The 27,221-nt window shown below is 38.2% G+C and overlaps 1 protein-coding gene across 4 annotated transcripts in view; it reads left to right on the top strand.

Annotated features, from left to right (window-relative positions):
* SH3KBP1 (SH3 domain containing kinase binding protein 1) overlaps positions 1-27,221 on the top strand; it is a 218,864-nt gene that overhangs the window by 167,711 nt on the left and 23,932 nt on the right. For all 4 annotated transcript variants that reach the window (XM_051633386.1, XM_051633468.1, XM_051633557.1 and 1 more), the window contains 5 exons: positions 1,004-1,098; positions 16,254-16,355; positions 20,206-20,257; positions 24,082-24,162; positions 26,574-26,736. In XM_051633386.1, coding sequence (XP_051489346.1) covers positions 1,004-1,098; positions 16,254-16,355; positions 20,206-20,257; positions 24,082-24,162; positions 26,574-26,736 — 493 coding nt within the window. The remainder of the gene's footprint in view (positions 1-1,003; positions 1,099-16,253; positions 16,356-20,205; positions 20,258-24,081; positions 24,163-26,573; positions 26,737-27,221) is intronic.

Genomic DNA, 27,221 nt, shown 5'->3' on the forward strand with positions numbered 1-27,221 from the left:
TACCTGCAAATGTGATAATGTAGGTTCTCTTTCTAGTAAATATAAAGAAATAGGTCTTGTTTAAAATTAATTTAATTTCTGTGGCCTGCAAGTACCTTTTTCTCTTCATCAAACATGACAGTTGAGTAGAGGTTATAAAAATTCAGACATTTAAATTAGGTGAACACTCTACAAAATCACATAGTCCTCTACAAAGTGTCCACTGATTTCTCTGTATGTTTCTTTGGTCTTTTCAAACCTGCTGCCTTAGAGTATCACATATTTTTATACATTATTTAACAGCTGGAATACATATTCCCTTTTTATTTGCAAGGCACATTGACATACTTGTCTGTTGCACAGCAACATGTTGTAACTGCTTTTCATGACAACTGCTTTTTACGATTTTTGAGTAGGAGTGCTGGCTCTTGTATTTTCCAGATGAAACTTGAGATGATGCCCTTATTTATAGACACTAAAGGGAAAAGGGAAGAGGAAATTTTAGACCAATATTCAAAACTCTTCTTTGAGGCTGAGTGTAGACAAGGTTTAGTTATGAATGCCTTTACATTTATTAATTTATTCTTTATTGTTTTAACATCTTTATTAAGACAGAAATACCTGCTTTTTTGTGACACCAGAGGATAGGTAAGCTATGTCAACCTATTGGGTCCTTTATGCCTCCAATGTATGTGATCTGAAAGCTGTACCTGTGGAACTATTGAAGCAAGTGCCAGATACAGACTTTCTCTGAGGGAAATGGTTTGTGGCAGGTTGCCACCTGGAACAATTACATTTGAGAAAATGGTTCTGGGGGCTGCAGAGCCAACTCCCTGGATGACGTGTGTGCGGGAACGCTCACCAGTGTGCACTTTTAAAAGTATTTCATACTGTTTATGAAGGTCTAAAATACTAAGAGAAGGATGGCAAGAAAATGGAAGAGGCAGTTGTGGAAGATTTTCGTCCTTGGATAAGCAGTTGTTATAAAGTGATAATTTATCACCTTGAATGTTCTTCTTTTCAGCCAAGGAGTATTGCAAAGTGATATTTCCGTATGAAGCACAGAATGATGATGAACTCACAATCCGAGAAGGTGATGTCGTCACACTTATTAGTAAGGTAAAAGCACTATTTTTCTTCTATAAGCAAGGATCCAGTTTTCAAAACAGACATCATTCACTTGCCATAAAATCCCAATTTTTGCCTTGGACAGTGTCCTTCCTAAAAAAATGCAAGTTTGACAATGAAACATTACAATAGGCTTCAGAAAGCCCTACATCTCACTTCCGCATGTATTCTGGAGTCTTACCTTGATAATGTTAAGTGAAAACAGCCAACATGTTCTCTTGAGTTTACAAGTTTACACTATTACTCCTAATTTGAATCTGCTGACAAATCTACATAAATGGTAAATTGATCCCTGTAACAACATAAAAGCGTAGAGAGTAAACTGGAAGATTCAAGAAGACAGCAGCTTTGAACAGCTCTGTTAAGTGTACAAGTTATCTTTCTTGTAGGAATTGTGAACTAGATTTTTTCGGTTAGATGGAGATCGTGTGCCTAAATTAGCTTAATGAACTACAAGCTTAATTAAAATGTAGTCACCCTTAACACTATGATAAAGGAGAAGAACATAATAAAACATAAATAATTTTAGATCTGTCTTGTTTTCTTCAAAATTACTTGAAATTACTCAAGATTAGATTTGAAAAACTGGTGCCAGGTTTTTTCCTAAATCTCAAAAAAATCTGCTGTAAGATGGTGAGTAAACAGTTGGTTTTCTTTTAGGAGAGCTATGCACCATGTTACAAAGCATGGATTATAGTTTAGGTGAACTTAGTTTCCTGTTCTGGTTTAAAGACTTTACAGTTTGCTTAGATGTTTTTGCCTGCTGGACATAAGTATTTGGGGAAAAAAAGCTACAAACTAGAAAAAGCTGTGGATTTTGCATAGTGAAGATTAATTGTAATGATGTGCACAATAGTGCTGTTGTTGTTTGTGCTTATATAGTTATATCAAATAATTAATTATATAATTGATAAGTTTCATGAGAAGTTGTTACTTGACTGAGCAGTTTGGCACTTGGGCAGAGAAATGCAAAAACCTTGGGAAGTACATCTGGGTCAGTGTTTGCTATATACTAAGCCCTTTACCTTCCTAGAGGATGTTGTTTTGTCCTGCAGAATATGCAAGTAACCAAGGAAAAATAATCAGGCATTTGGTAGGAAGAGAAACTACAAATTTAAAGAATAAATGGTGTACATTAAAAATCCTTCAATGACATGGCCTCAATGACTTCTCTGTTTAGCTTGTCTTGAAAACTGTCTGGATTTGCCTGATTTAGAATGTTCTTGTGTGAGTATTTAGTAGTGTCTTTGATCATGGAAATGGCCTTTAGATGTTGTTCCTGTCCACTTTAACCTTTATTGACCTGATTGATTTAACTCTCTGAGATGGCTGGTCTCCTGGTAGAGCTGTATTCTTCAGTGTACATAGATAAAGAGACAGTTACTTCACTGAATTTTCAGTATGAAATTTCATTTGCTTGTCTTTTCCATTTTTCTTCTTCCTGCTGCCTCTGCACAATGGAAGGATATTTGTCTTATAACTGAGCTGGTGATGTGGCTGAATTAATGAGTTTCCCAACCATGCAGTGAGAAGGTTGTCAGTATATACTCTAGTATATCCCCCTGTCCATCTACTTTCCAGCCTGATGGTATCAAGCCAATGCTGACATTTTATTCAGTTTTCTTCTTTTTTTTCCTGTGGTATGTCATGTGTCTATGAACAGTTAGATAAAATCATGCCTCTAGAGAGTGAGGGATCTCAATGCAAAAAGCCATGGCATTTCTTCGTGCATACTGTCTTATGCTGTGTCTAAACTAATCTGAGGTACTGAAGAAACGAGTGCTTAACAAGCAGACACTTTGCAGATTCTTTTGTGGTTTGCAGACCTCATTGCAGTCAGACTTTTCATTTGTTTTTAACACACAGTCTAAAAAAAAATATTCAAGTGATGTGGCATCGGGGGTCCGTGATGCAGAATTCTGAAAAGACAATGCTCTACCATGCAAAACATCAACTTTATTATAGTCCAGATCTTCTGAAGAGGTTGTCTGCTGTCTTTCCACACCCCCACCCCCCACCCCCAGCAATAACCAAATCGGTCTCACCTTTCTACCTACTATTGGCTTCTGCTGGAGACTAGTTGCCTTTTGCCTGGAATTCAAATCACTCTGCTTAGAGAGTACTTTTCATAACCAGTTAGTGAACCATACTGACTAAGAGGAGTTAAATAGAAATGTGTGGACTACTTCAGAAACTATTACCATGGGTTTGGTTTGCTATCAGATTACAGAGTTACTTTTAATCTGTTTGCAATAAATTGTTTTGCAGGGTTTCCTTTTTGTGCTGGAGAGCATTAGACAGAATTTATTCTTCCCAATTACCTCGATCCAAGGAGAAACTATTGTAACTTTTAAATACAGAAATGGATGTCATAGCACCTTCGTACAACTACAGATGCATTATCATAAAATAATGCATTTTGTTGAAATCACTAAAACCAGAAAGTTATGTGAATTCTCAGAATGAAACTCCCCTCACTAGGCAAATCTATTTTCACAGTCATATCAATAGTAATGTTGAAGACTCTCTATTTTAACTTGCACTGAATTTGAATTTAACTAAAAACAATGGCATTGATGAGAATGTGTAGAAGTGGCTGAAGTAATAAGAAGTGAGTGACACAAGAATGGGAGAGAAATGTCATTAAAATAGTGCACAATGTATTACAAGGATCTGTAAGGCATGAAGATGAGATATTTGATAGGTGCTAGGAGGAAGGGGAATGACTCAATGAGCTAAATGGTAAGTTACTAGGAAAGCCTGTTATTGCATGCACATGTGAGAATGTGTGTGAGGATGCTGTTAATCTGGTATTCATGCTAAAGCTTTATTTTGTGGAAAGAATTATAAAGGAATAGGATCAGTAAATGCAGAATTTAAAATAACCATTGTAACAGCGCCCTTGCAGATAAAAGGGATAAGTTTAGATCAGATTATTTTTTTTTCCCAGCTAAATTAGTTATAAAAATCCATTTATCAAGATCATCAAATATCTACCTAATATAAAGAAAAAACTATATATTTTTTTTCGTCACAGCCTTTGTAGAATCTGTTTCAAGTTCTCACTCCATTTTTATGTATATTGATATCTTAAATCAAAAGCTGATCTGACCTTTCCTATAGGCCTCTATGATAAGGGAATCTAGATATCTGAGATTTTTTAGGAAATAGCTGAAAAATGCTTTGAATGGATTTGCTGAATCACAAGTAACTTCCCTAGTTACTTGGATAATGTGCTAATAGGTTTTAACTTATTAACACTGAAGTGAGTCCGTAGAGGCTGATGATTTACTGGTCATAGAAGTATGTATTTGAGAGGTTTAAGAAGAAAGATGGCATTATGCAATACACATAGCAAAAAAAAAAAAAAAAGCCCGTTAAACACCATATTGAGTCATTTCTTGAGGAATTTCATAGGCTTAAGTCAAGGAAAAAATACACAATGACACAGAGTCAAAATATATGGTAGTAACAGTTGTTTTCTCATAGATTAAAATTTACCTAAAAGGCTAGAAGAAAAGCAGAAACTAACATGATATAAATGTATTCCAGAAATTTATGGACGAGGTTTTTCTCTCTTTCTTTTCCCCAGTGAAGCAACTATCCTTGTAGATACCTAGAAAATGTTGTATTTATTAATTACTGGAAATTAAAGTGGACAAATGATTGTCCTTAAATTCCGTCATGCAAAATATTCAAAGATAAAAGACTAGAAAATATTGCTTAGAATTGCAAAGGAAGGTTAAAACTTCATCTTGGAGGCAATAAAGCAGTATACCTGGTACCTTTGTTTTGCAAAATGGGGTCTAAGAAAAATACACCTTTGGAAGAAAGGAAAAAAAAAAAAGGCAAAATAGAGTAATTATACACTTAAGGTGATTGTTGTGCAATTTGTTTATAAGATACATTCATAGGCTGAAGATATGTGAATGGCAAGTGGTCATGACATTGACCCTGTAGATTATTCTTTTTTGTGCAAAACAATTTTGGTTTTTAGATAATTTTTTTAGTGTCTTCAAAATGTTCGCAAAAGCTTTCGAGTAAGGACAAGAACACTGGGAGGAACTGTACTGTGTGGTTAAAGGAGAGAGGTGTTTTATCATGCTTAAATATTGAGTTTTGGAGATTATATTTGTAATAAATAATCACTTTTAAGCAACAGAAGATTCACTTGACATTTTCAATTGTCATCTTGAAAATCTTTCAAGATTTTTTATTTCAGCACTTCCCGTGTTAATAAAGGCTCTTTATACAAACACTACAAATTTCTAGTAGCTCTAATAAATTCTTAAAAAATACATAGGATTCTGGAGATTTCACTGGCATACAGAAAATTACCTGTATGAGGAATCAATAGTAATAGCTAAACAATTAAAAGCAAATACATGAAGTACACACCAGCAGCTGTGTACTCATTTGAAAGCAGATTTACTTGCAAGAATTTGAAAGATTTCATTGCACTGTATCAATCTACCTGAGCTCTAAGCAGTAAAGACCACTTTGTTCACAGGAATGAAAATGGTCAGGAATCATGAATTCCTCAACATATCTTTGGCCAGACCTAATAGCCATACCTAAGCTGCTTTCTACATTCCATGCCCCCTGTGCTTTGCTCAGCACCAGATTTTCCCCCAACTCCTCCCACCTTCTTAGCTGATTGAGCAACCTGTTCACACTGAAGCTGCTGATTTCCTACAAGAAATTACTTTGCGAAGTCTCCAAGCTGATGTTGCACTTTTATATGATAGGTAGAAGGTGGCTGCTAAAAGGCATGGTTCTGCTCCATCCTTCTTGCTTTGCATCTGGCAACCTTGGCCATAGGACACACAGGGATGGGCACGTAGGAAAGGGTGGTACGAGGAGCAGTCAGCAGCCTGCCAAGAGACTGGATCAAGTAGTAGGGGCACTTTTCCATGACCTGAAACTTCCTTCTGAAGCCTTTGACCTAATGTGAATGAGAAGGTTTGGATTTTTGCTGAGTTTCATGCCACAGTGTCATGCAGGATGGTAATTGGAGTAGGTCCTGCAGAATGAGATCCTTTTCACATGCTGCTAATTTGTGTGGCAAGTGCATGGGATAAAACTTGCATCACCGCATAGAAGCATGAGTATTTCCTCATATGAGTGATAAAAAGCAGTTATGTAAAACTTGTGGGCACACTGATGGTCAAATAAATATGTTCATTTTTCTAAAATTATTTATATGCTCAACTATAGGGAGAACAGACTGTGAGTAATTGTCCCCTCATTTTCTCTCTTGTCTGAACCTTGTCCTTGGTGAAGACTTTAAAATGTTTATTTTATAAATAAATTTTTAACACTTACTTGTATCTTGCAGAATTTCTTGACTGCTGTGTTTAGAAATGGGACATAAAGGTCTGTGTAGAGATAAAGTCTGACAATGTGTTTAATAAGGTACCAGGTGCATCTTAAATTTCACTGGTATCTTTAGAAACATAACTGAAACCCTAATGTTTGAGCTGAGCACTTAAACTGTGAAGCCTGAGGTTAGTCCAGGGCAGAGGGGAGCAGCCAGCACTTGATAGTACTGATAGCAGTGCTGCAGCAGTGCCTTCAGAGGAAGGGATTCTCTTGTTCCTGAGAAGTCCCAGATTTGAATTTTGACAAATGGAAGTTGATGCCAAACTGTGTAGGTGAAGTGGCAGGATCCCACATGCGTGCAATCCTTCAAGATTAGCATCATATGAAAAGAGTTAGGTTTATTTGTAAGTATGTTTAGTACAGCCAGGCTAATCTAAAAAGATGACACATTTTAAGATACAAAAGGAAAGAATTTATTTTCTGCCCTGTGCTTACAAAAGATAACACTGAAATGCTGAGGCATCTGGAAAACTGGTTATTGCTCACAATGTGGGCTTTAGATTTGCTGGTTAACTGCATCCTTTCTTTTATCCTGTTTGTTGGGTTCACGTGCAGGTTTGGTGGTGTTATCTGAAGTCCAGCCTTTTCAAGATAGGGAGAGCTATTTAAATGGAAAATAAAAATGCACATATAGTGCCAAGTAATTAGTAAATGTGATTAAGACCCTGGTGCTGAGATATCTGTGGTGCAAATAGTAATAGCATTAAATAATCACAAAAAAGTTTTGTTCTATGTTTTTTGTAATCTTTTTAAACATGAATAATGTAATTATGTTAATATTGTATCTTGGCTCATCAGAGACATAAATTGTGTCTGTTACGAACACCACCTTTTGTGCTTGTTTTGTCTCATTTAGGTTTAGTTTGAGTACTGGAGTGCTAGGGTTTTATGACTTGGAACATGCTTATTTCTTCATTATATTCTGCTGACTGAACATTTCAAGTGAAGTGAATCCCCAGAAGAGATTGTTTTGTTCAAAGAGCAATGTAATTTTTCCTGTTTGTACAAATTTTTCATCAAAGCATTTTGGCTTCATTATGGATTAAACGATTCACTTGCAGAGTTTTAAGTCAAAAAAGTTAGAGCTAGTCTGAAATGGATTTAGCAGACAAAATATACCTGGTCTGCTAGATCCTCTAATGTCCTGGGTATTGCCGGTCATTCATTATTCTCAGCCAGTTTACTTTATGCAAGGCCCAATAACTCGGACCAATTCTTGCACAGACTGTGTCTTCTGGAGGGATATCTTCTTGTGCCTTCCAGTAAACACTGCATGGAATGAGTAGTGCAACCACAGCTGAAATGATGTCTAATTTCTGATGGTCTCTCCCATTTCCTTCCATATAATGTCCACATGGTAAATTCTTAGTAGAGCCTTGGAGCTTATGAATACAGAAAATTTTACCCGTTTGTCTTCTTAAGCTTAAAAAAATGCAACTGGCATAATCAGATGTGAGGTTCCCTGTGGCTTGGGCATGAGAGCTCACAGGAGCTGGGAAGGATCTGTGCAGGATTTGGGGCATTTGGGACATAGGCTGAGGACCTGAGCAGGATAAATCCCTGGGTTAGGAACCAAAGAGAAGGCCAGACTGGGAGTTTTCCTCTCATATTTTCTTCCAGTATTTCATAATCTATGAATATTTGCAAGAAAATGTGTGCAAAGTGTAAACAGGTGTTTTCTAGGACTGCCTCAGAAGATGAATTAATTGTCTATTGGACTGTCTCTTTTATCTGAAAGCTCTTGGATTAGGTAATTGTTGGGAGATTCAGTCTGCTTTATTGCCAGATTTTAAAATTATGTTTCTGCTGAGGAGTACTTGATTACTAACCACACGCTTTAAATCATAGCCATTTTCTTCAAAAGTATTTAACAAATTTTGCACCATACTGTAAATTCTCAATCCAGTAACTGAGCTTAGTAAGTAACAAAGCTTGATCATTTTGAATACAGTCTTAAGTAGCACAAGGTGCTGTAATCTAAGCCTCTGGAGAAATGTTTTCCTTCATTCAGAGGTATTTTACCAAGTTTATGAGAGTTTATAAAGACACTAAAATAAATTACTTTCTGACTGGATTTTGAGAATGCTGTGTCTTGGTTTCAGCGTCGTGATACTGAATGTAGTAAAACATTTTAAAGAAACACTCATTTAGAATAGAATAATTAAGGCTGGAAAAGACCTCTAAGATGATCAAGTTAAACCATCGAACCAACACCACGATACCAGCTAAGCCATATCCTGAAGTTACCAAAATAATGCTGATCTTTGACACTTGTTTTCATAGAAAATTTTCCATGTGTATTTATATATTTTATATATTAAGGGGGGGGGGAGGGGCAGGGGAGGAGTAGACATTACCCTGCACATGATTGGTTTTGCCTAGTAATGTCACACACCAGCTTTAAAAATCCTGTGGCCTTCTCCCACATTTGTGGGAGCTGTGACCTGCTTGCCCAGTGTTGCAGTCGAGCCTGAGGGTAGGCAGCAGTGGGTAGGCTGAACGGCAAAGTGCTTGTCCTTCAGGTTTATCTTTCTAAGAGGCCTTTAATCCTCAAATTCAGGAGCCTTGATATGTTAGAAATATCTCTGCATGTGTGGATGATGTCTTGAGAACTGCAACCGACACATTTGTTCACATTAAAGGTGGTTTGTTTTTCTTTAAATGATGCAGTTGGCTATCAGGTGTAGAAAGATAGCTAGAGAAATGCTTACAATGAGGGTGATAATAACATAACATGCAGCTGCCAGCATAGCAGAGTTGGCACATGAAAGCTCTCTCTGCAAATGTAGAGGTATTCATGTCTTTCTGAATAATGGGATTTTACCAGCTCAACATTCTTCTTGAAGAGAACCAAGCAGGGCAGAAGGAAAACAGATACTGGATGAATACAGCTGCCAATTTGTGGGATTTTTAATTTTTTTTTAGTTATGCAAGGAACTGTGTATTTATTGGAGATTTCTGCAAAACTGTGGTACTCTACCATAAAAATTTCACTTTTTCAAACCCTGCACTCTTATGGTGGCTCTTTTCATCTGTTTTGGTAAAGCTGCAGAAGTTGCTCAGCTGTTGGTAGATTTCCAATGAGTACCAGAAGGCTGCTGATGCCAGAGAGAACAATATCCAAACATCTAGAGCTGGCTTCACCAGTGATCTGGACACAAGTCCAGTAGGCTTCTAAACAAAGGCAAGAGAGTGCTTTATGTAAAATAAAAACTTCTCTGTCTTTTGAATGTATGAAGCTCTTTTCCAGTTGGAGCAAAGTGAGAGACTGTGAAGCTGTGAGCATTTCCAGGAGGGAGAGTTGAGTCATGTTTGCAAGACGTGACAATCTGTCACCATCAGACTTGTAGCTGGGACATGGCTCAGTGTGAGAGGCATGTCACCTGCTGAGTATGAACTTGCATTTTTTAATTCCATAGTCTTGAGTGTGGTATCAGCTAGTAGAGCAAAGATCAAATTAGTGGGGGACTGACAGGTCTGTCTTACCAACCTCCATTTTCATCTCTTTTACCACTGAGGAGAATCCATGATAGTATTTGACTAAAGTGAAATTTGTGTTCCACCAGCTGTACTCCTGGGCTGAGCACATACCTAGGGCTAGTGTCTTGTCTATGTAGTAGTATGTCTATGTACAGGTGTTTCTGTGTAGTGAGTGGGGTATTAGTAGGACTACGTAATACAAGATGCCTTAGGCTGAGGCTTTTTGTTTTACCCCACCAGTTTCTGCTTTTTTACAGTTGGATTGAGAGCACCAAGAGAAGGAACAGAACAGTGCTTGTTCTAATACAAGAGCACTAGTTTTTCTGCTAGGCAAAACTGTTAAAGTAGGATACTGTGAGCATAAGAGACCAAGCAATGTTGTGATTCTTGTACCTGGCAGAGGAGAAAGCGCGACTCCAGTGTTTTATGGCTTTCCTTAGCGAGTGTGAGAGTAGCTACCACAATGCAGCTGATAAAAGGAGATTAAGCCGTGATCTTAAGGTATCAACTGCACTTACATGTTTCTCTGTATTTCACTTACATTCAGTAACAGTATGAAAAAATTGTGGTGCTCCAAAAGGAAGCTTCCTTTGTATGTTAAAATATGTTTGCATAGCTTTTGTTTTGTCTCCCTAGTCATGCCTCTCTCTCTCTTCCCCACCTGCCCTACCCATACTCCTTTAGTAACCACAGACAAAAGTTTCAGAGTGGAGCTGTGCTCTTATCTTATCATTGGTTTGGGGGGTTGTATTTTGTTTTCTTCCTTGCTGTTGTTTTAATATTCCCTTCTGCAAAAATAAGTCTTTTTTCTCCAGATGATTCCTTTTTACAGTTTTCTTCACAGCTTGCAGTCCTTTCATTTTGCCTCTCCTCCCTCCCTTCATTGTCCAAAATGTCATTTGAGTTAAATTCATCTGAGACAAGATTTTTGAAAAATAATTAACTGGAAATGAGGAAAAAAACAAGATCTGTGTTCCAATAAGAAAATGCTAACATTTTCTTCTAGATTTTTGTTTTCTGTTTCAGGAATCTGCCTGAACAATGAAAACAGGCTTGGCAGTGTGAATCGGCAGTGGCTTTATGTAAGGTATTTATTTGCTTGTGCTGCCACTGCAATGAGTACGAGTATAGTCTCTGAGTCAAGCTTTGGTAGGACCTGATTTTTACAGTAGCTAAATGTTGACCCAGCTACCACCTAACTTGCATGAACTCTAATATCTGTCAAACATAATTTCTACTTCTTTTGCTATGTCTTACTTAACAGCTTTGTAAATATTTTTTCTTTTTTTTTTCCTTAAATGAAACTAAAATACATTTTTAATAATTGAAAAATAACTTCTTTCATAGAACTTTTGGAATATTTCAGCATCTGATTTTTGTCTGTTTACATTGGTACGAGACTGACAGGATAAGATGGGGATAATGCAGAGATCTGCTTGGTTCATTAATAAATTTTGCAATATTGATACTGGATTGTAATAGCTTGACAACTTTTGTATAAAATCTGCATTTTGAAATTACAGTGAAGATATATTAAAAAAGACAATAGGATTGTGTGGCCAATGGTGATCTAGGAGTATCAGAGTAGCTTTTGCTGAGTGTTCGCAGGCAGCAATGTTGTTTTAATCATGTTGCCTTGATTGTGCTTCATAGCTCTGTCATTTGTTAGTGCTTGAGCCAGCTGTAACTCAGGCATCCTTGTATGATGGTGTGTCTCTTGATGAAGATTTACCTGCTGCTAACATCATACATGGGCTTCCAGAGCTTGCTGAGGCACAGTGAACCTGCAGTTGTGGGTAACAGGGGGGCACCACCACTGAGATTCTTCACCAGGTCTCATCTGTAGCCTGTAATTTCTGAGATCTTTCTATCATTTTGCTCAGTGACACACAAGCTTCCTCTGGCAGATAAAGCAAATGAGAAAATTAAAGAGGAACTACCTAAAGAGCTACTTACTATATGAAAATCCAGTGTGGTGATCGGCTGCGTAAGCCTGAGGGACAAGCTGGAAGAAAAAGCAAACCTGCAGCTGTTTGGGATTAACAAATGTGTAACAAAACAGCATCTTCATGAAAACACATGAGCTTTAAAAAAGCATTGGATATGAAATTCATGTGAGTTAATAAAATGAAGAAGTAGGAGTAAGATTTAAGTACATTAAAAAATCCAATCTAAAAAGAAAATACGTAATGTTGTGTGTTGCTTAGTTAGGATTATTATCTACCACTGAGCCGTGCTATCAGTCAAAGCACAAGCTTTTAATCTCTGGAAGCTTGAATTATTCTAAATATTTTTCAAAATTAAAATTGGGTCATAACTGTTTTGGCAATTTCAGATTAGCGACGTAGGGAGTGGAGGACATTATAAAATGCACCATGTGATAGCACAGTTGAGTGCATTGATTTCTAGGCTGCGCAAGTAGATAGAGGCAAGTGGGAGGGCTCCTTCACATCAGGAGCGAGGGGTTGTGGCTCTGCAGTAAGAGTAAAATCTTGTACAGTGCCTGCCCGTGCCATGCATGGCTAGCTGATTATCTCAGTCCTTCATGGGGCCTTGTAATCCCACAGCAGATATTTTGAAACCATCAGCTAGTCAAGGACCAGCCCTGCTCACTAACAAAGGCTTGACAATCTAACAGAGCTGGAAGGTATCTCCTAAATTACTCCTGGAAAGGTCTAGAAAAGGTAAGTGTCCTTGGTGAAGGCCACCCTGCTAAAGAGAAGGGAGAATGTGGAAGAAAAACACAGACTAAGCATGAGAGAAAACAACCAGAAAAAGAATGAAAGGGATTGTTCAGTGCCTGCATTTGAAAGTCAGGAACACATTACATCAGAATATTGAGATATGAAGGAAAAAAAAAATACACAACTGAAACAGATGTGATGCAAGAAACTGGGCTGTTCAGTTTGCATATGTGGTTAGCATGTACTCTATCTCAGGAGATGAGACGGAATAAATAAGCTAAATAAAAAGCCTAACTCAGAAAAATAGCTAAAACCCCTCCCCCTCCAAAACCCATAAAATAAATTATCTTCTTTAATGCTAGTCTGCTTTCTTTCAAATATCATCCAATGTTTATGCATTATTACTTACAGAAAAATACCAACATGCACAGTCACTGTGAATAATATTTCTAAGACTTTTGCATTCTTTTGTCATCCCTGTAGCAGCTGAAACAACGGATTTAATGAGAATGTATCGATAAGGCTCCTTTGTGTATGTGTGTTATTACTGTGCAATCTTTTCTTGCTCATTCACATTCAGATTTTTTTGAGCAGATCCTCTCCCCTCTTCAAACCACTGTTTTCTTCTAGACAGCGAGATAACTAATTTCCTCTTACTTTTCCCCTCCATACCTTTGTAGCATGTGCATGCTCTGTAAGAATCTTGTCAATTTTCCAGTTTTGTGAGGGCACTCGATGCAGAAACTGCTGCAACCATCTCTTTGCCGCCAACTCTCCCCTCACCAACTCTCCGCCAGGCGCTCCTACACTGCCTGCTCTCCTCCAGGAGATTCCAGGCGGATCAGCAGATGACAAACTGTGCTGTGCTGCTCCTCCCTGCCACCCATCCCACTGCTGTCACCGCGCTGCCGGTCCTCCCCGGTGAGCTCTGCAAAACCACTGGCTGTCAGCAGGAGCTCTGCACAGCACCGCAGGAAGCCCCCAGTGCCTGGCAGCCAGTAGTCCTTCTAACAGGAGGCAGAGGGGAGACCACCTGTGAGCTTGTTCCTGCCCTGCCTGCCAGGGCACTTTGACATTAGGGGGTGGGAGAGGGGGCAAAAGGTATGGGGGAAGCCGGACACCTGAGCGCTGCCTGGTGAGAGAACCTGACTTTCTATCATACAAGCCTTGCCACTTTGAAATACAAAAATTAAAATTTCGGCCACTGTAAGCATGGCCAGCTAATGTGTGGGTGGGGTGAACTGCAGGAGGGTTTTACTCAAGAAGTCAGGAGCAGCCAGCTGCCCTGCTGCAGGAAGGGCTGGCAGCAGAGTGCCAGGCAGCAGGTAAGAGTGGTGCAGTGCCATGGCATAGCATTGGGGGGCAGGGAGGACTGGCACTGAGAGGACCTGCACAGTGCTGGGCACCATCTGCTGATCCATGTAGAGCTGTCCCAGCAGACAGTCAGCAGTGGAGAAGCATCTGGTAGAGACTTGGCGGCGGATGGTTGTCCTGGACCCCGTGCTATGATTGTTCCTAGACAAATGATGAAATGAAGATCAGGGTGGATGTATTTTAAGAATACTCATCTTGAAAAAAACCCACAACATCTGTCTTTTAATTAATATTTAACGTTCTGTTCCCCTGTACACGTGGCTAAAGAGTGACTGATTTGAGTGTGTGACATTTTTACCATAGAGCTTCTATATATACTGCACAACAGATACAGCTTCACAACCAAATTGTGCCAAGACATGCAATTCCATTGGTGTTTTTAGTTATTTTCTCACACCAACAGAATGTTGAGATTCAGGACCCCTTTGATCCAGTGCTGTTTCTGGAGGGATATTGCCTCATAGCATATTTGAGGCTTGTAGCATTTGCTTCTTTCCAATTTTTCTAGCATTTTTCTATGTGAAAACCTATCAGGGCAAATGGTTATATCTCCCCTTTTCTTAAAGTACCTGCCTGCTCTTGCCTACTTTTACTGTATCACTCTCTTCCTTCTTGTCCCTGTATTCTGGTGTACCAGGTGGACAGCTTTTTCACTCTCACTTTACTGAAAACGTAGAAGAGACATGACTGTAACGAGCCAGCTTTGTACAGTTACGCTTTTTTCCACAGCCCAGAGAAAGTCTTTGCAGGGTAAGAACCACTCAGTTTCTGCAGCAGTGAGTGATTGACAGTCCTGACTGCAAAGTGACCTGGAACAGTGACCATGCCCCAGACTAGATCTGTAGTCCTACATCAGTGCCACCAAGTACTCAGGGAACACAGCTACTAAATTTCAACTGATCTCTTCTGAACAGTGGTAAAATGTGAGTTTTTTGAAAAGCCAAGGTACTTAATTAAATCTGGAATAGTTTCCACAGGGTTCAATTATAAATGTTAGAATAGGAACATCCAACATGTTCACTCTTTAGCAATTCCAGTGTGGCTCTGCTACCAGGACAGCTGGATATACCTGACAGGTGCAGATGGTTTGGTCTGTCCAGATCTGTAGCTGCGGAAGCTGCAGTGATCGCTTAAGGCTTGTGTGGCCAGATAATGTGGGATCCAAGCTGCAAACTCCACCCTGCTTAGCTCTGGCTGTCACAGAATGGAGGGATCCCTCATGAGTTTTTGTCATGTCCAACCATCCATTCTGGGATTTCTCTTACCCTCATGACCCAGGTGTGTAATATTTATTGCTTGGCTCTGAGCCACATGGAGATCTAGCACTACTGCTCAAGAGGATAGAAAAGGCTGGTCAGCCTGGTGCTGAGCCAAGTGCTAAAATTGGTTGAAATGGTTTTAAGACAGACCATTGTCTGGGTGACTTTCCCATAACTGTGCTTTGCAAAACAGCTGAATTGGTTTAGCTACAGCTTTCAGAGAAAAAGGATGTGGAAAATCTCAACTGGAAGCTTAGCATCCAGGACTTAAGGAACAATTTTAACCTTCTCTAAAATGGTTGTGGCTTCTGCTACTATTATTATTCATTACTGAAGTAGTTGTACTATTTTTTTTGTCATTTAGACTCACTGATATGGTAGTTCATTTACTGTTGAGCATTTAGCTGTATGTTGTTCTGCTGCACACACTGCATTGTGCTGCTCAAAAGTGCTGCAGAAGGAGGTGATGCTTGATATTGATGAGGTGTATAATGCCTTCTTAATTGGACTGTGATGAAATCTAATAATGTCCAAAGTAATTCTAATATGTCAAGCTTTTCTTGAAAGTACAGGAAACAAATGAGCTTTTTTACCTTCTGAGATATATAACATTTAATTAAGTTTTTGTCTTTCTGGAAAATGAAGTCAGAAAGAAGTAACATCAGACATGCTCAAAATGCTTACTAGTTTAATAGATCAACTGGTGAAATGGTGTTTTACTTGGGATGCAGGCAGGCTTGTGAGCTCTTACAGAATGTTTATTGTTTATTCCTAGCAGTTCCATGTGATAATGTAATGCAGGGTGATTACTGAAGTTTTATCTACCAAATTACCTTGTTAACCTGGCACTACAGTAAATTGTCATGTCCTAGCAAAAAGGCACATCATGCAAAAGAGCACTTCAGCACACAAACCTTTTCAGCACACTAGCACATTGTGGTTTTCATTTTATTTTTCTGTTTTGTAGGATTGTATCGATGTGGGTTGGTGGGAAGGAGAACTCAATGGCAGACGAGGTGTGTTTCCAGATAACTTTGTCAAGCTTCTTCCTTCTGATTTTGAAAAAGAGGTAAGCAATGTATTTTTTTCATTTTTTTGCATTGGAATACAGAATGAAAGGGGAGTTGAAAGGAATTCTTTTGGATATGTGATCTTGACAGTTTTACTTTTAACTTAATAACAAAAAAAGTTAAAGAAATAAATTTCTGGGGTTACAAAGCATCCGTCTGAAAGCTGTCTGTCCTGTGTCCTAGGTTTGAGAGAGAGGAACTAGAAGTCCCAGAGTCCTTTGCTGAGTTAGGTATTGCAGTGATAACCAGAATTGTTAGCTTTTCTCCATTGTTTTTTGTGGCGGAATATGAAAAATTAGCAAACCACCTGCATGCTGATTAACAGCAGCCAAGCACTCTTCCAGAATGAAAAGAGTGAAATTTGATCTGTGAGATTGGAAAGACAACAGTGAGCTTTTGGTATCTCAGATGCATGTGTCTTTACCTCTCTCAGAATTATTATAAAAGAAAGTATAAAATCTATGCAGAACTTTTTTCAGCTTTTATTTATTTGAAAGAGGCAACTTGCTAGGCAGTATTTACAAGTCCTGCAGCTTCCTGGAATAAATTAATGTATTACTTCCCCCAAAAGTACATTCCATTTTTAGGAGCCTTTTCAGGCATCAGTGGGATATTACAAACTTGCCATCAGGCTTTTGATGAGCATTTCACAATGGCAGTATAAACCAACCTTCTGTGATAAAACTGAGACTTAGTGACACTCAGCTTCAATTTTTGGCAATAAAAATGGATGCCAGAGGCAAAAATTAAGTAACTTGGAAGGCTTAATAAAGCAACTGTTAAACAACTCATAAAAGCTAACAAGATAATTATTGAAAATGAAGGTAGAAGAGCAACAAAAACATAATTCCATAGAAGATGGGATATCCTGGCTGTAGGCCTAGTAATAAAATAAGGTGATTTCCAGAAAAGGCAGAAGTCATAAACCTTAAGACCTAGTGAGCCTGTTATAGAATTAAAAAGTCTTCACTCTTATCCATTTTTTGTGGTGAAATGTGTTCCGTCTTTTTGAATTTAAAATTTACATATCTTTATATGTGGGTTTTTTTCATAGTACAATGAATATAACTTGTAGAATACATTAAATATTCAGACACTCAGAAAGTGCAGCTGGGTTTGCCTTAGATGTGGAGAATAAAATTTTATTAATTTTTAAAAGGGCACAGATGAGTAAGTAACTGGTAGGACTATAGGCTGCCTGTCTTTGCTTGAATCAGTGCTAAAGGGGAAGGAAACGGATACTTTTCCAGTGGTTTTTGTCAGGTATTTTCTGATGTGATCCAGAAACCTTGGATTCCATCTGAAAGTACTTGTTGCAGTAGTTCGTCTGCTTGTTGAAGAAAAGCTTGGTATCTTTTCCTGTTTCCTCGTTCAGTCGCCAGTTTTCCAATCCCGATTCTTTTCCACACATGGCTATTTGTCTCAGGCCTTTTCTAGTCCCAGTGTCCACCTCTCAGGTGGTATCAATTACAGGATTTTCCCCTGAGCTTACTACCTGAGTCTAAATCACCATCTGGATTTACTTTCTATCCCTACATCAAATTTCTTGATCCTGCTTGTTTTCCTCTCCCCTCTCACGCATTATCCCTGCTCTGTAGTTTGTCCAACCAGTCCTGGTTTTCTTTCTGTTGGCTTCACTTCTAGTCTGTCTCCATCACCTTCTCAGTTATCTTGCCCAGCCACAGACCCTTGTAATTCCTCCTTTCTTCTCCATATATCCTTCAGCAGTCTTAAGGCTCCTCATACTACCTCCTTTCTGATTATTGTCTGCCTTTTTGAAACAATGCATTTCCCTCATCAGCATCCAGTTAAAGCCAGTTTGTCTAATGTAGCATAGGATCCTTTTTCCTTTGTGTTTATCTACTGTTTCCATTTTAATCAGGAGTGGGATTTGTAGTGCATCTCTCACTTGTCCATCTGTGCTTCCTATGTTTTGGTTTGCCTCAAAGACAGGTCTCGGGGGACGTGGACTAGGCTCCTGTCAAAAGATATTCTAAAGGAATGCACCTCATTCCAACTGCTGACATATGGACAGTCAATGGAAGCAGGCTCCCACCACTCCAGAGCAAAACCCCAGAAATGTATATTGTGCTGTTGGATCCTCAGCACCAGTTATTCACTCTGCAGCCATTATCAACCAAACCGCCAACTGCTTTCACAAGACGTTCATTATCCTTTTCTTTCCACATTTTTCTACACTTTTCTGCATTTAGACCTCGAACTGTGTTGCCTAAATTCTTGCAGAAGTGTCTCTGAGAGTACAAGGGACTCACTGTTTATGGAGGATGGCCCACAGCAACAAGGCTAGAGAAGATCATTCTGATCTCCTGAGTTCTTGGCCACAGCTTTCTCAGGTTAATGACAGGAGGTGATGTGGTCAGGATAAGGTGGTAGGAGAAACCTGAGGCTTGCAGGATGGCAACTTCAGAGATTTCAATTGTTAGGCTTAGACAGTCTGTGCAAAACTGGCATTTTTTTTTCTCCAGAGACGAACACATTTGCTAGATTTGAGTTTCCTCTGGAAGGGTGAGTGGCAAGGGCTCAGCCTTCACATAAAACATTTCTGTTCCCTTCAACATTCAGACTAAGACTTGAGAGTTCCAGGGCAGAGGCTGGACTAATTACTGCAATGAGCAAAGCAATTAATCTTTCTTGAAAGTAGGTGAGCCATTTGGCAGATCTGTAGAAGATAATGGGGAGAAGAGGGGGAGAGCAACATGAGTTTGACAGAAAATATCATTGTGGTTGGTTGGTTGAGGTTTGACAAAGCTATGCATATCTGGAAACATGAACTTACATATAGTTCCGTAAGACAATATGCAGAGTTGAATAGCTAGCAATATAGTGACAGTGATTGTGAGCAATCTGTAGCAGAGGAAATAATGTCCTTCTCAGAAAAAAGGATGGACATATGAAGAAAAAATTGCTAATTTTTACTTAGCTTTCTTCTCAACAGTTTTATTTATTTATTTATTTATTTTAAAGAATGAGAGTTAAGGTATGTCATTTGATCTGGCATGATGTTCCATTTGTTTTTTATATTCATTTTGAGATTTATATGGTGAATGCCAGTACGGTGTGTGTGCATAAGCACACATCAACACAGAAGGAAAGCTGCTCTTCCGTAGCCTTCAGGTGAGGTGAAATGGTTCTGACACTGACTTGCTGGTTGTGTTTCTCATCCATATCATTGCAGATCTATTTGGAAAATGGTCATAGCAGAATAGGTAAAAGTAAAAAGTACAGATTGGTTGGAATAATTTATTTAATTTCACCAAACATCTAAAACTCTGATAATTGTCTTTCACAATTGGAGCTGTGAATGGATCACAGTGAGTGAACAGAATGTAACCTTTGCAGCATTTCCTGTATTCTGCATTTTTACCCCATTTATAAATCTGAAAAAACACACTTCAGGTTTTGCCACATCAAGCTGGGTTTTTTTTTGGTGTTGTGTTTTTTTTATTTTGTTTTTGTGTGTGTGGTTGTTTTTTATTTTTTCCAAATTATTTGGAATATTTACACAATTAAACTTTCAATAAATAGGTTTCTTTGGTAAACCAAAGCAAATGTAATTCTCTAATATTAAGGCACATAAACTGAACTTTTTTTCCCCTCTGCAGGACATTTCAATTGCAAAAGTAGAAAAACAACATTTATTTGTCAATTATATTTTCTCTCTTCAAATCATTATAGTGAAGTTATTTTGGGGAAAATACATGACAAATCTTTAGTCTCAAGTCTTGTAATTATTAACGTTAAGCAATGTATTATTTACTGCAGCTTTTGAAGGAATGAGATTTACAGGCATCTTTAAGCAATCTGTTTTCTTCTGTTTTTAAATTGTAGAGACCGAAGAAACCACCACCTCCATCAGCTCCTGTCATCAAACAAGGATCAGGTAAGGTGCAGCTGTTTTGTACAGCACATGCAAGTGAGTGTATCTCACTCTAAATGAAGTATGTTCAAATTTATATAGAATTCATCTGTATCAAAATTGATAAATGAGAGGTCTAGACAACAACTGTTTCATCAGAATCAAATTGCAAAATTATGATAACCCTGAAAGACTGTAATGTTTGGGGTTTTTTTAATGTATTGCAAGCACCCATCTGTACCATTTAAAAATAATGTATTTTGCCCCTTAAACATGTTAGTTTGGAGCAAGCATGATACGTCAATTTTTACAAGTTCTCCAGTTCCATTCCTTGACTGAAGTAGATTGCACATCTTTGCAGTAAAGAATCAATACACTGGAGTCTAATAATACTAGCAGGAGGAAGCTGTATTCACTTTACACCTATAGATCTGATTTATTCTAGAGATACAGAGTTTTTTGGCATATATGTAAGAAAGTGTCAGAGAACTTGGCTGTAATACCGTGGCCCCACCTGAGTTGCAATTTAAATCTTAGAGAGCTGCATGAGTGCTGGAGTTTGGTGGCTGTCTCAAGCTTGAATGCCATGGTTAGACTCTTGGTTTTCAATACTTCATAGCCATAAGCATAAAACTTAAAGGAGTTACCCTGAATCTGGTTTGGTAGATAATGGTGTTGCAAGTGTGTTAAGGGGATGATTATGTTTTCCAAACAAGTAAGTACTAGCAAAGCTGATTTTGGAATATGTTAGACTGAATTGTGTATAAATACTGAGAACATAAACCACTTGTATTTGTGGTTATAAAACGAACTGGCAATGAATTTTTTCAAAAGTGCCTACAGGATTTATTTTTTCCATGAAACTTAGGAACAGTTAAAGTATCTATGCACTTGACAGTTCTGACCTTAGAAACCAAATTCCTGTTCCATTTATGTAAAATCACATATCACAAGGCATGGGATGCTCTCAGAGTTTTCATTTATATTGCAGTTATTCTTTAATATATTTCAGGAATTCTTTAATCCCTCAACTCCCGTTGGTTTGTTAAAATTCTGCAGCAGCACTGCCACTTCCCCCACTGCTGGTGCACATTAAAAAAAGAAAATTAACATGTCCTGTCTAGGCAAATTACTTGTCTTGTCACGCTGGTCTGTTCCAGGTTTCAGTGCTTTAAAAAGTAAATTTCCCTCTCCTACAGTCTTGATCTTCTAACAGAAAAACAAGTTACACCACTGTACAATTTACTGTGAATCAATAGGCTGTAATTTAACTAGTCTGAGTTTGTCAAGCAGTTTTTTTACTACAAAATCATGACTATAAATATTTGGTTTGCTTATTGACACCCATGGTTTGTTCTTCACTCTGTCTTAGACTCCTAAAAACATAGATTTTATCTTAACATTAGTGAGTAACAGTGTCCAGAGAGAGCAGTATAACTTTGCCATCTAGTGGTGGCTGCATACTGCACATGTCTTATCAACTATTGACTTCACAGCCTGACATATGGTTTGGAAAAGCTCTATGAAACCTTATGTTTCTTGCAACTTATACTCCTATAATTAGAGAATAATACTTTCAATGTCTTTGTACCTGTTTGCATCCAACGCATTAGCTGTGTCACCATAGGAAGATAATGTGCCCATTTTCAGAAGGAAAAGTGGTGGCAAAAAGGATGCAGAAAATTTGATCAAGGCCACCTACATCTCTGGTAAAACCAAAGCTATTGTTGTTTTTTGTGTTTCGTACTTAGTCTTTGGCAAGTCCTGGCTGATTATCCAGAAGAGATCAGGCTTACCATTCTGATATCTTCTACTTTGTCAAAGTATCACTTTACTGAGATAACACTGTATTTTATCACATCCCCATGCTAGGCCTTGCTGTTGATAGTAGGTAACAATTTCCAATAATGTTTCTGCATATTTAACCAGTCGCAGTGTGGCGAGTACATTGAGAACTGTCTGTTGCAGCTTAAATAGTTAAATATCAGTACCTTCTGATACAGAGCATAAAATCATAACAGAGAATTAGAACTTGTCTTTGTAGTACAAACAGTACCTATGAAAAGGAGGTGTCTAGTTTGTATTTTAGTGTTGCTGGGAGTTGGGCTGTATTTCCAAATTCTGTACAGCAGTAGAATGCCAGGGCAGTCCATGCTGGGCTACTTTACAAAGTAAGATGAAAACTGGAGAACCAAAGTTAGGAGCATGAATCCAGTACGTAGTCATTGGAAAGCAGCAGGCATTTCACTGGGTATCTGGGATGAGTGATAGACCTGGGTCTAGACTGGAGGATGAGAGTATTCTGTGGAGTCTTTCTGGGAGCTGGTATGGAGTTCACCAGAGCTTCCTTGTCTTCTCTTGGCAGCTAAGGCAGGATCATGGTGCCTGCCTGGGTACTAATTAATTTGGGGGTCACAAACCAAGTAGGGAGCCTGGGAGCTCCTCAGGATTTCTAGGCTCATTGTTTTAGATGTGGCCTGAGGATGTTCCTCTGGTGTTAATGATGACCATTAATCTTAGTGTAATTAGGTATATAGACTTGTGTCTCTTTATTTCTTGAACGAACTGTTATGTGTAAGATTATCAATATGTTGACCTGTGCTTTGCATAACCTGTATTTAGGAAGGATTTTATTGGCTTCTAGCAATGATTTCTATTCTCAGGAGTTAACTTTTTTTCATAGAATAGAACTACTTATGTTGGAAAAGACCCTTAAAGTCATTGAATGTCACCATAAAATGGCAATTCATTGTTATTTATTGACACGATAAATGACAGAAGTGATGCCTGTCCAATAGCACAGTTATATAAAGAAACAATGGCTGGTGATCAACACTGATGAGCAGTTTGCACTGATGAGCACCAATTTCTAGGAACCAGCTGCAGAAGAGAGTTGTGACAGCACATTCAGAGAATGTAAATTTATTTGAGAACTGCATATAGCAGAACAGATTGAAGCAAAAAATTGTCCTGTCTTCCCTGCCTCCTCTGCTTTTCTTGGATGTTATCTACTGTAATTTTTATTGGAATACTAATAGTGTTACCTAAAGCGGTTTTCAACACTACTAAGTTGAAATGGCATTAGCACCAGTGAGCCAATAAAGCAAAGCCAATATCCACGAAAGTCTTTCTTATAATACAAGGACTAGAATATTGCATCTTGCATGTGCCAGGAAATTTTTGCAAGATCTTCCCATTGCTGGTGCCACAAGTTCCTTGCAGCAACAGAAGTCAGTATGCCAAGGTCTCTACTACAGAAGCAGAAGGCAGAGGCTTACACCTTCAGGCCAAAAGCTGTCTGTTAAAGTAGTGGTGCAGAATACTGTCAGTACTACTATTCTCATCCTTCTAATATGTGCAAGTGAACAGCTAGTACTAGAGATGAAAAACTGAGGAGGCTGAACTCAATACAACATAAGCCCTGTATGTTCATCTGAATTAAGTATTTGCTTGGCAGAAATGCCCAATTAATTGATTTGTTCCTAATGATTCTCTGCACTGGTGAATTGCTTTTCAGTTAAGTATGTCTACCATGGTAAATGATCTGTCCATATGAAAAAAATCTGTAACTGCTGAATTTATTTTTTTTTCACAAAGTGTTCTGAAAGTGCCTTTTCTTTTGAGGTGCACAGTATGAACTTGACTGTGAAAACATAAACATCAAATTGCTTTTTTGTCATTATGGTGCATGCAAATACTTGAAACTAGATTTATGTTCAATTTCAGCAAGATGTTTTCAAAATGGAGGATGAAATGGAGCCTAAGAAATTGCATAATTAAATCTTACGTGGCCATATATGCTGATTTATTGTCTTTTGCAGAATTCCAAATTTTCCTTTCTTTGGCAGGTACCACAGATAGAAAGCATGAAATCAAAAAGGTACCTCCTGAAAGGCCAGAATGTCTTCCTAATCGAACAGAAGAAAAAGGTATGAAATGTGCTTTCCTGCCTGCTCTCTGCAGAGAGACGGGAAATGAAACCAATGCACATCCTCATTTCCCAGTCCCTGCTTTCATTGAGTGTATTGTTAGGTGTTTATTTCCCACTCTGAGAGATCTGTGATGTTAAGCATTTTGGAAAGGATCTAATTGTTGCTTTTTTGGGTTAAATTCAGGGTGTTAGGCTGTACCAATCCAGGGCTGTTAAGTACTTGCAGCCCCAGCTGAAGTCAAGGGGAGATATGCTCTCAATACATGAAATGCTGTCTGAAGTTCTGTGCTCAGTAATACCCAGGTCCTTGATCAAGTAAGATACCCCAGATCAGTGTGCACTTTTTTCTTATCATCTGTATGCCTTGATTCTCTAGTTAAAAGCAGGGTTGGCGGTTTTCCTGCATCACAGAGGGGTTTTGTGAAGATATAGTCATGAGTGGTTATGAATCACCCCATTGTCATAGTCACAAAAGTTATAGGCAAGCCTCTGAAGAAAAGAAGAAAATTCTGTCTTCAAAGCCAGGTTGGAACATAGCAAGAAATGGGGCACAGCACCACACAGAGCAGTGACAACCAAATTAAACCTTTAATGATTTCATTGTGCATTCTGAAGAGTTTGGGAGAAATAATTATATTGATTCTCTAATTGAAGATGGTGTCAAGTTTCTGTGTTTTAAGTAGACTATTAGCTTGAACAGACAAGTTATTTATGGGATTTCTTAACTTTTAAGTGTCCAAGGCTGCAGTCTTTCAAAGGCACATGTATGCACATGACAAAATGTATAATACGCAGTTATAATTTAGTGCCAGAACATTCAGGCTTTTCACCAAGATCTGTTTCTGGATATAAGTCTTAGCAATCTGACAGGTGTTTTAGCACTTTCATCTGCATATGTTTACTTTGGGTTAGGTGCACTGCATTTTGTGTTTATCTTAGCAATAAAACCCTTTGCATTCCATTTTTGGATTTACAAAGCCAACTGTCAAAACAGTGGAGGAAGTTTAAATATGTTACTGTCCCAGGCTATAAGTATCTGTAACATTTTTCAAGTGTTAAAAAGAGACCATAGGAATCATGCCTACACTTCTGGAGTACCAGAGAGTGGCAGGAATTGTTTGGTGTGATCTGGCAGCATGAGTGGTACAGGAATGTTCTTTATTCTGTGTGTTGGTAGACTGCCTAGTCCGTCCCTCATACATAGTTTAGATTATTGGACAGTGACACAATAGAAATTGGCATAGGAGTAAGTGTTTAAAAATAACACAATATGCTGGAAAAGCATCAGTGTTACAGAGGATGCACTGATTGCATCAACTGAAAGTGTACTGAAAAAGGTTATGTATCTGTGAACAACAGCTATTTGCCAGACTATTCCGTATCTAATGTGCATTGTGTTTCTGGGGCTTTATTCCATGATCCTCTCAGACTGAAACCTATACCAATACCTCTTACGTGTATACAGAAGTGTAATGGTCACCAACACGTCTTAGACAATGCTGTCAAGGGAAGTGGGATTTTGACACAGTAGGATACCAACAGTGAAACTTTGGTCCCTTTGGGAGTTTTTCCTCTTTTTAAGATGAATCAGATTTCCTGGGGTGTGGCAAACTGTTTACATGTTTGTTTCGATTTATGAATTTTAGAGGGTATTATTTACAAGAGTTACTGATGTGTATTGTACTTTACATACTCACAGGCATTATGTGCTTGGCATTGGATATTAGTGTTGTGGCACTTCCTAATTATGTATAATCAGTTCTGTAAATGATCCAGTTTTTCATTGGCAAGTTGAAAAATTCAGCAAATGAGTCTGTGCTTAAAAACCTAAATAAAAGCTACTTTTACTGACAGGGTTTACACTCTGCCAAACGTTGCTACATTTTAATGGTTGTATTTTCAGGTAGCTGTAGTTCACTGGAAACACACCTTTTCCCCCCCTAGAAATGGTATTTCTCTGTTTGTTCAAGAGATATTAAGTATATCCAGTGTAATTATTTTTGTGACCTTCTAACTTAATATTGTTTCATATTAGAATTTCATAAAAGTTGTGACCCTGGGAAATTGTCCCATATGGTACGTAATCTATTGCCATTCTTATTTTTACATGCAGAAATCAGTAAGTTACTATAATAAAAAAGAGCACTCCTGTTCAGACACTGCACACACATTTCAGCCATGAGGAATTACAGGCAGAACAGTCAGGTAGGGCAATCAACTGATCTGTGGTAAACAAGTTATTTCAAATAAAAATTCCTTAGGATAAAAGTGGAAAGGAGATAAGCTTTTTCTTTGTATATAGTGTATCAACAGCTGAAGATTTCTTGTTTAATTGTAGACTTGTGAGTGCAAATTAATTCCACTTAATAATATCTGTGTTCTTTTTTTCTGGAAATAATTGATTTAAAGAAAGATCAGAGAGAGAGCAAAAACAATTAGACTTGCAGAAGCCTTCAGTTCCTGCTATACCTCCGAAGAAACCTCGGCCGCCCAAAGCAAACTCTGTGAATAGACCTGGTACCTTGCCCCCGAGACGACCAGAAAGACCAGTTGTGCCTGTGACTCATACAAGGTATTGGTTTTCCTCTAGCCAAGTGCTTTTGGGATTAGTGGAAAAAAACACACGTTTAAATAATTTCAATTTAACAGTTAATGTCACAATTTATTTCATGGTAAACTGTAATTAAAGAACAACAACAGTAACAACAAAAAAAAGCACCTTCCAGTCGTCTGGCTGGATCATAATTATCTTCGCAAGAACAACAGTCCTAGACTGTTCATTACTAGTTCTCTTCTGCTGATGAACAGAGTTACTGAAATATCATAGTTTCCACTACAGAATATGTGAGAAATATTTGCATCAGTAGGTAGCTCTCATGTTGACTTCTTCAGTTTACCTCATACCAGAATGGAGTATAAGGTAAGCTGAAATAAAATGGAAATCCTAGACACTGATTCCCCCCATTCCTTCACATATGGTTCATTAAACATGCACTCACTATGAAATCTGAGGCATATAAAACAAATGAATGGTGCCTGCTTTGTACTGCCTTTTTC

The sequence above is a fragment of the Apus apus genome, chromosome 1, assembly GCF_020740795.1.
Source record: "Apus apus isolate bApuApu2 chromosome 1, bApuApu2.pri.cur, whole genome shotgun sequence".
Lineage (NCBI taxonomy): Eukaryota > Metazoa > Chordata > Aves > Apodiformes > Apodidae > Apus > Apus apus.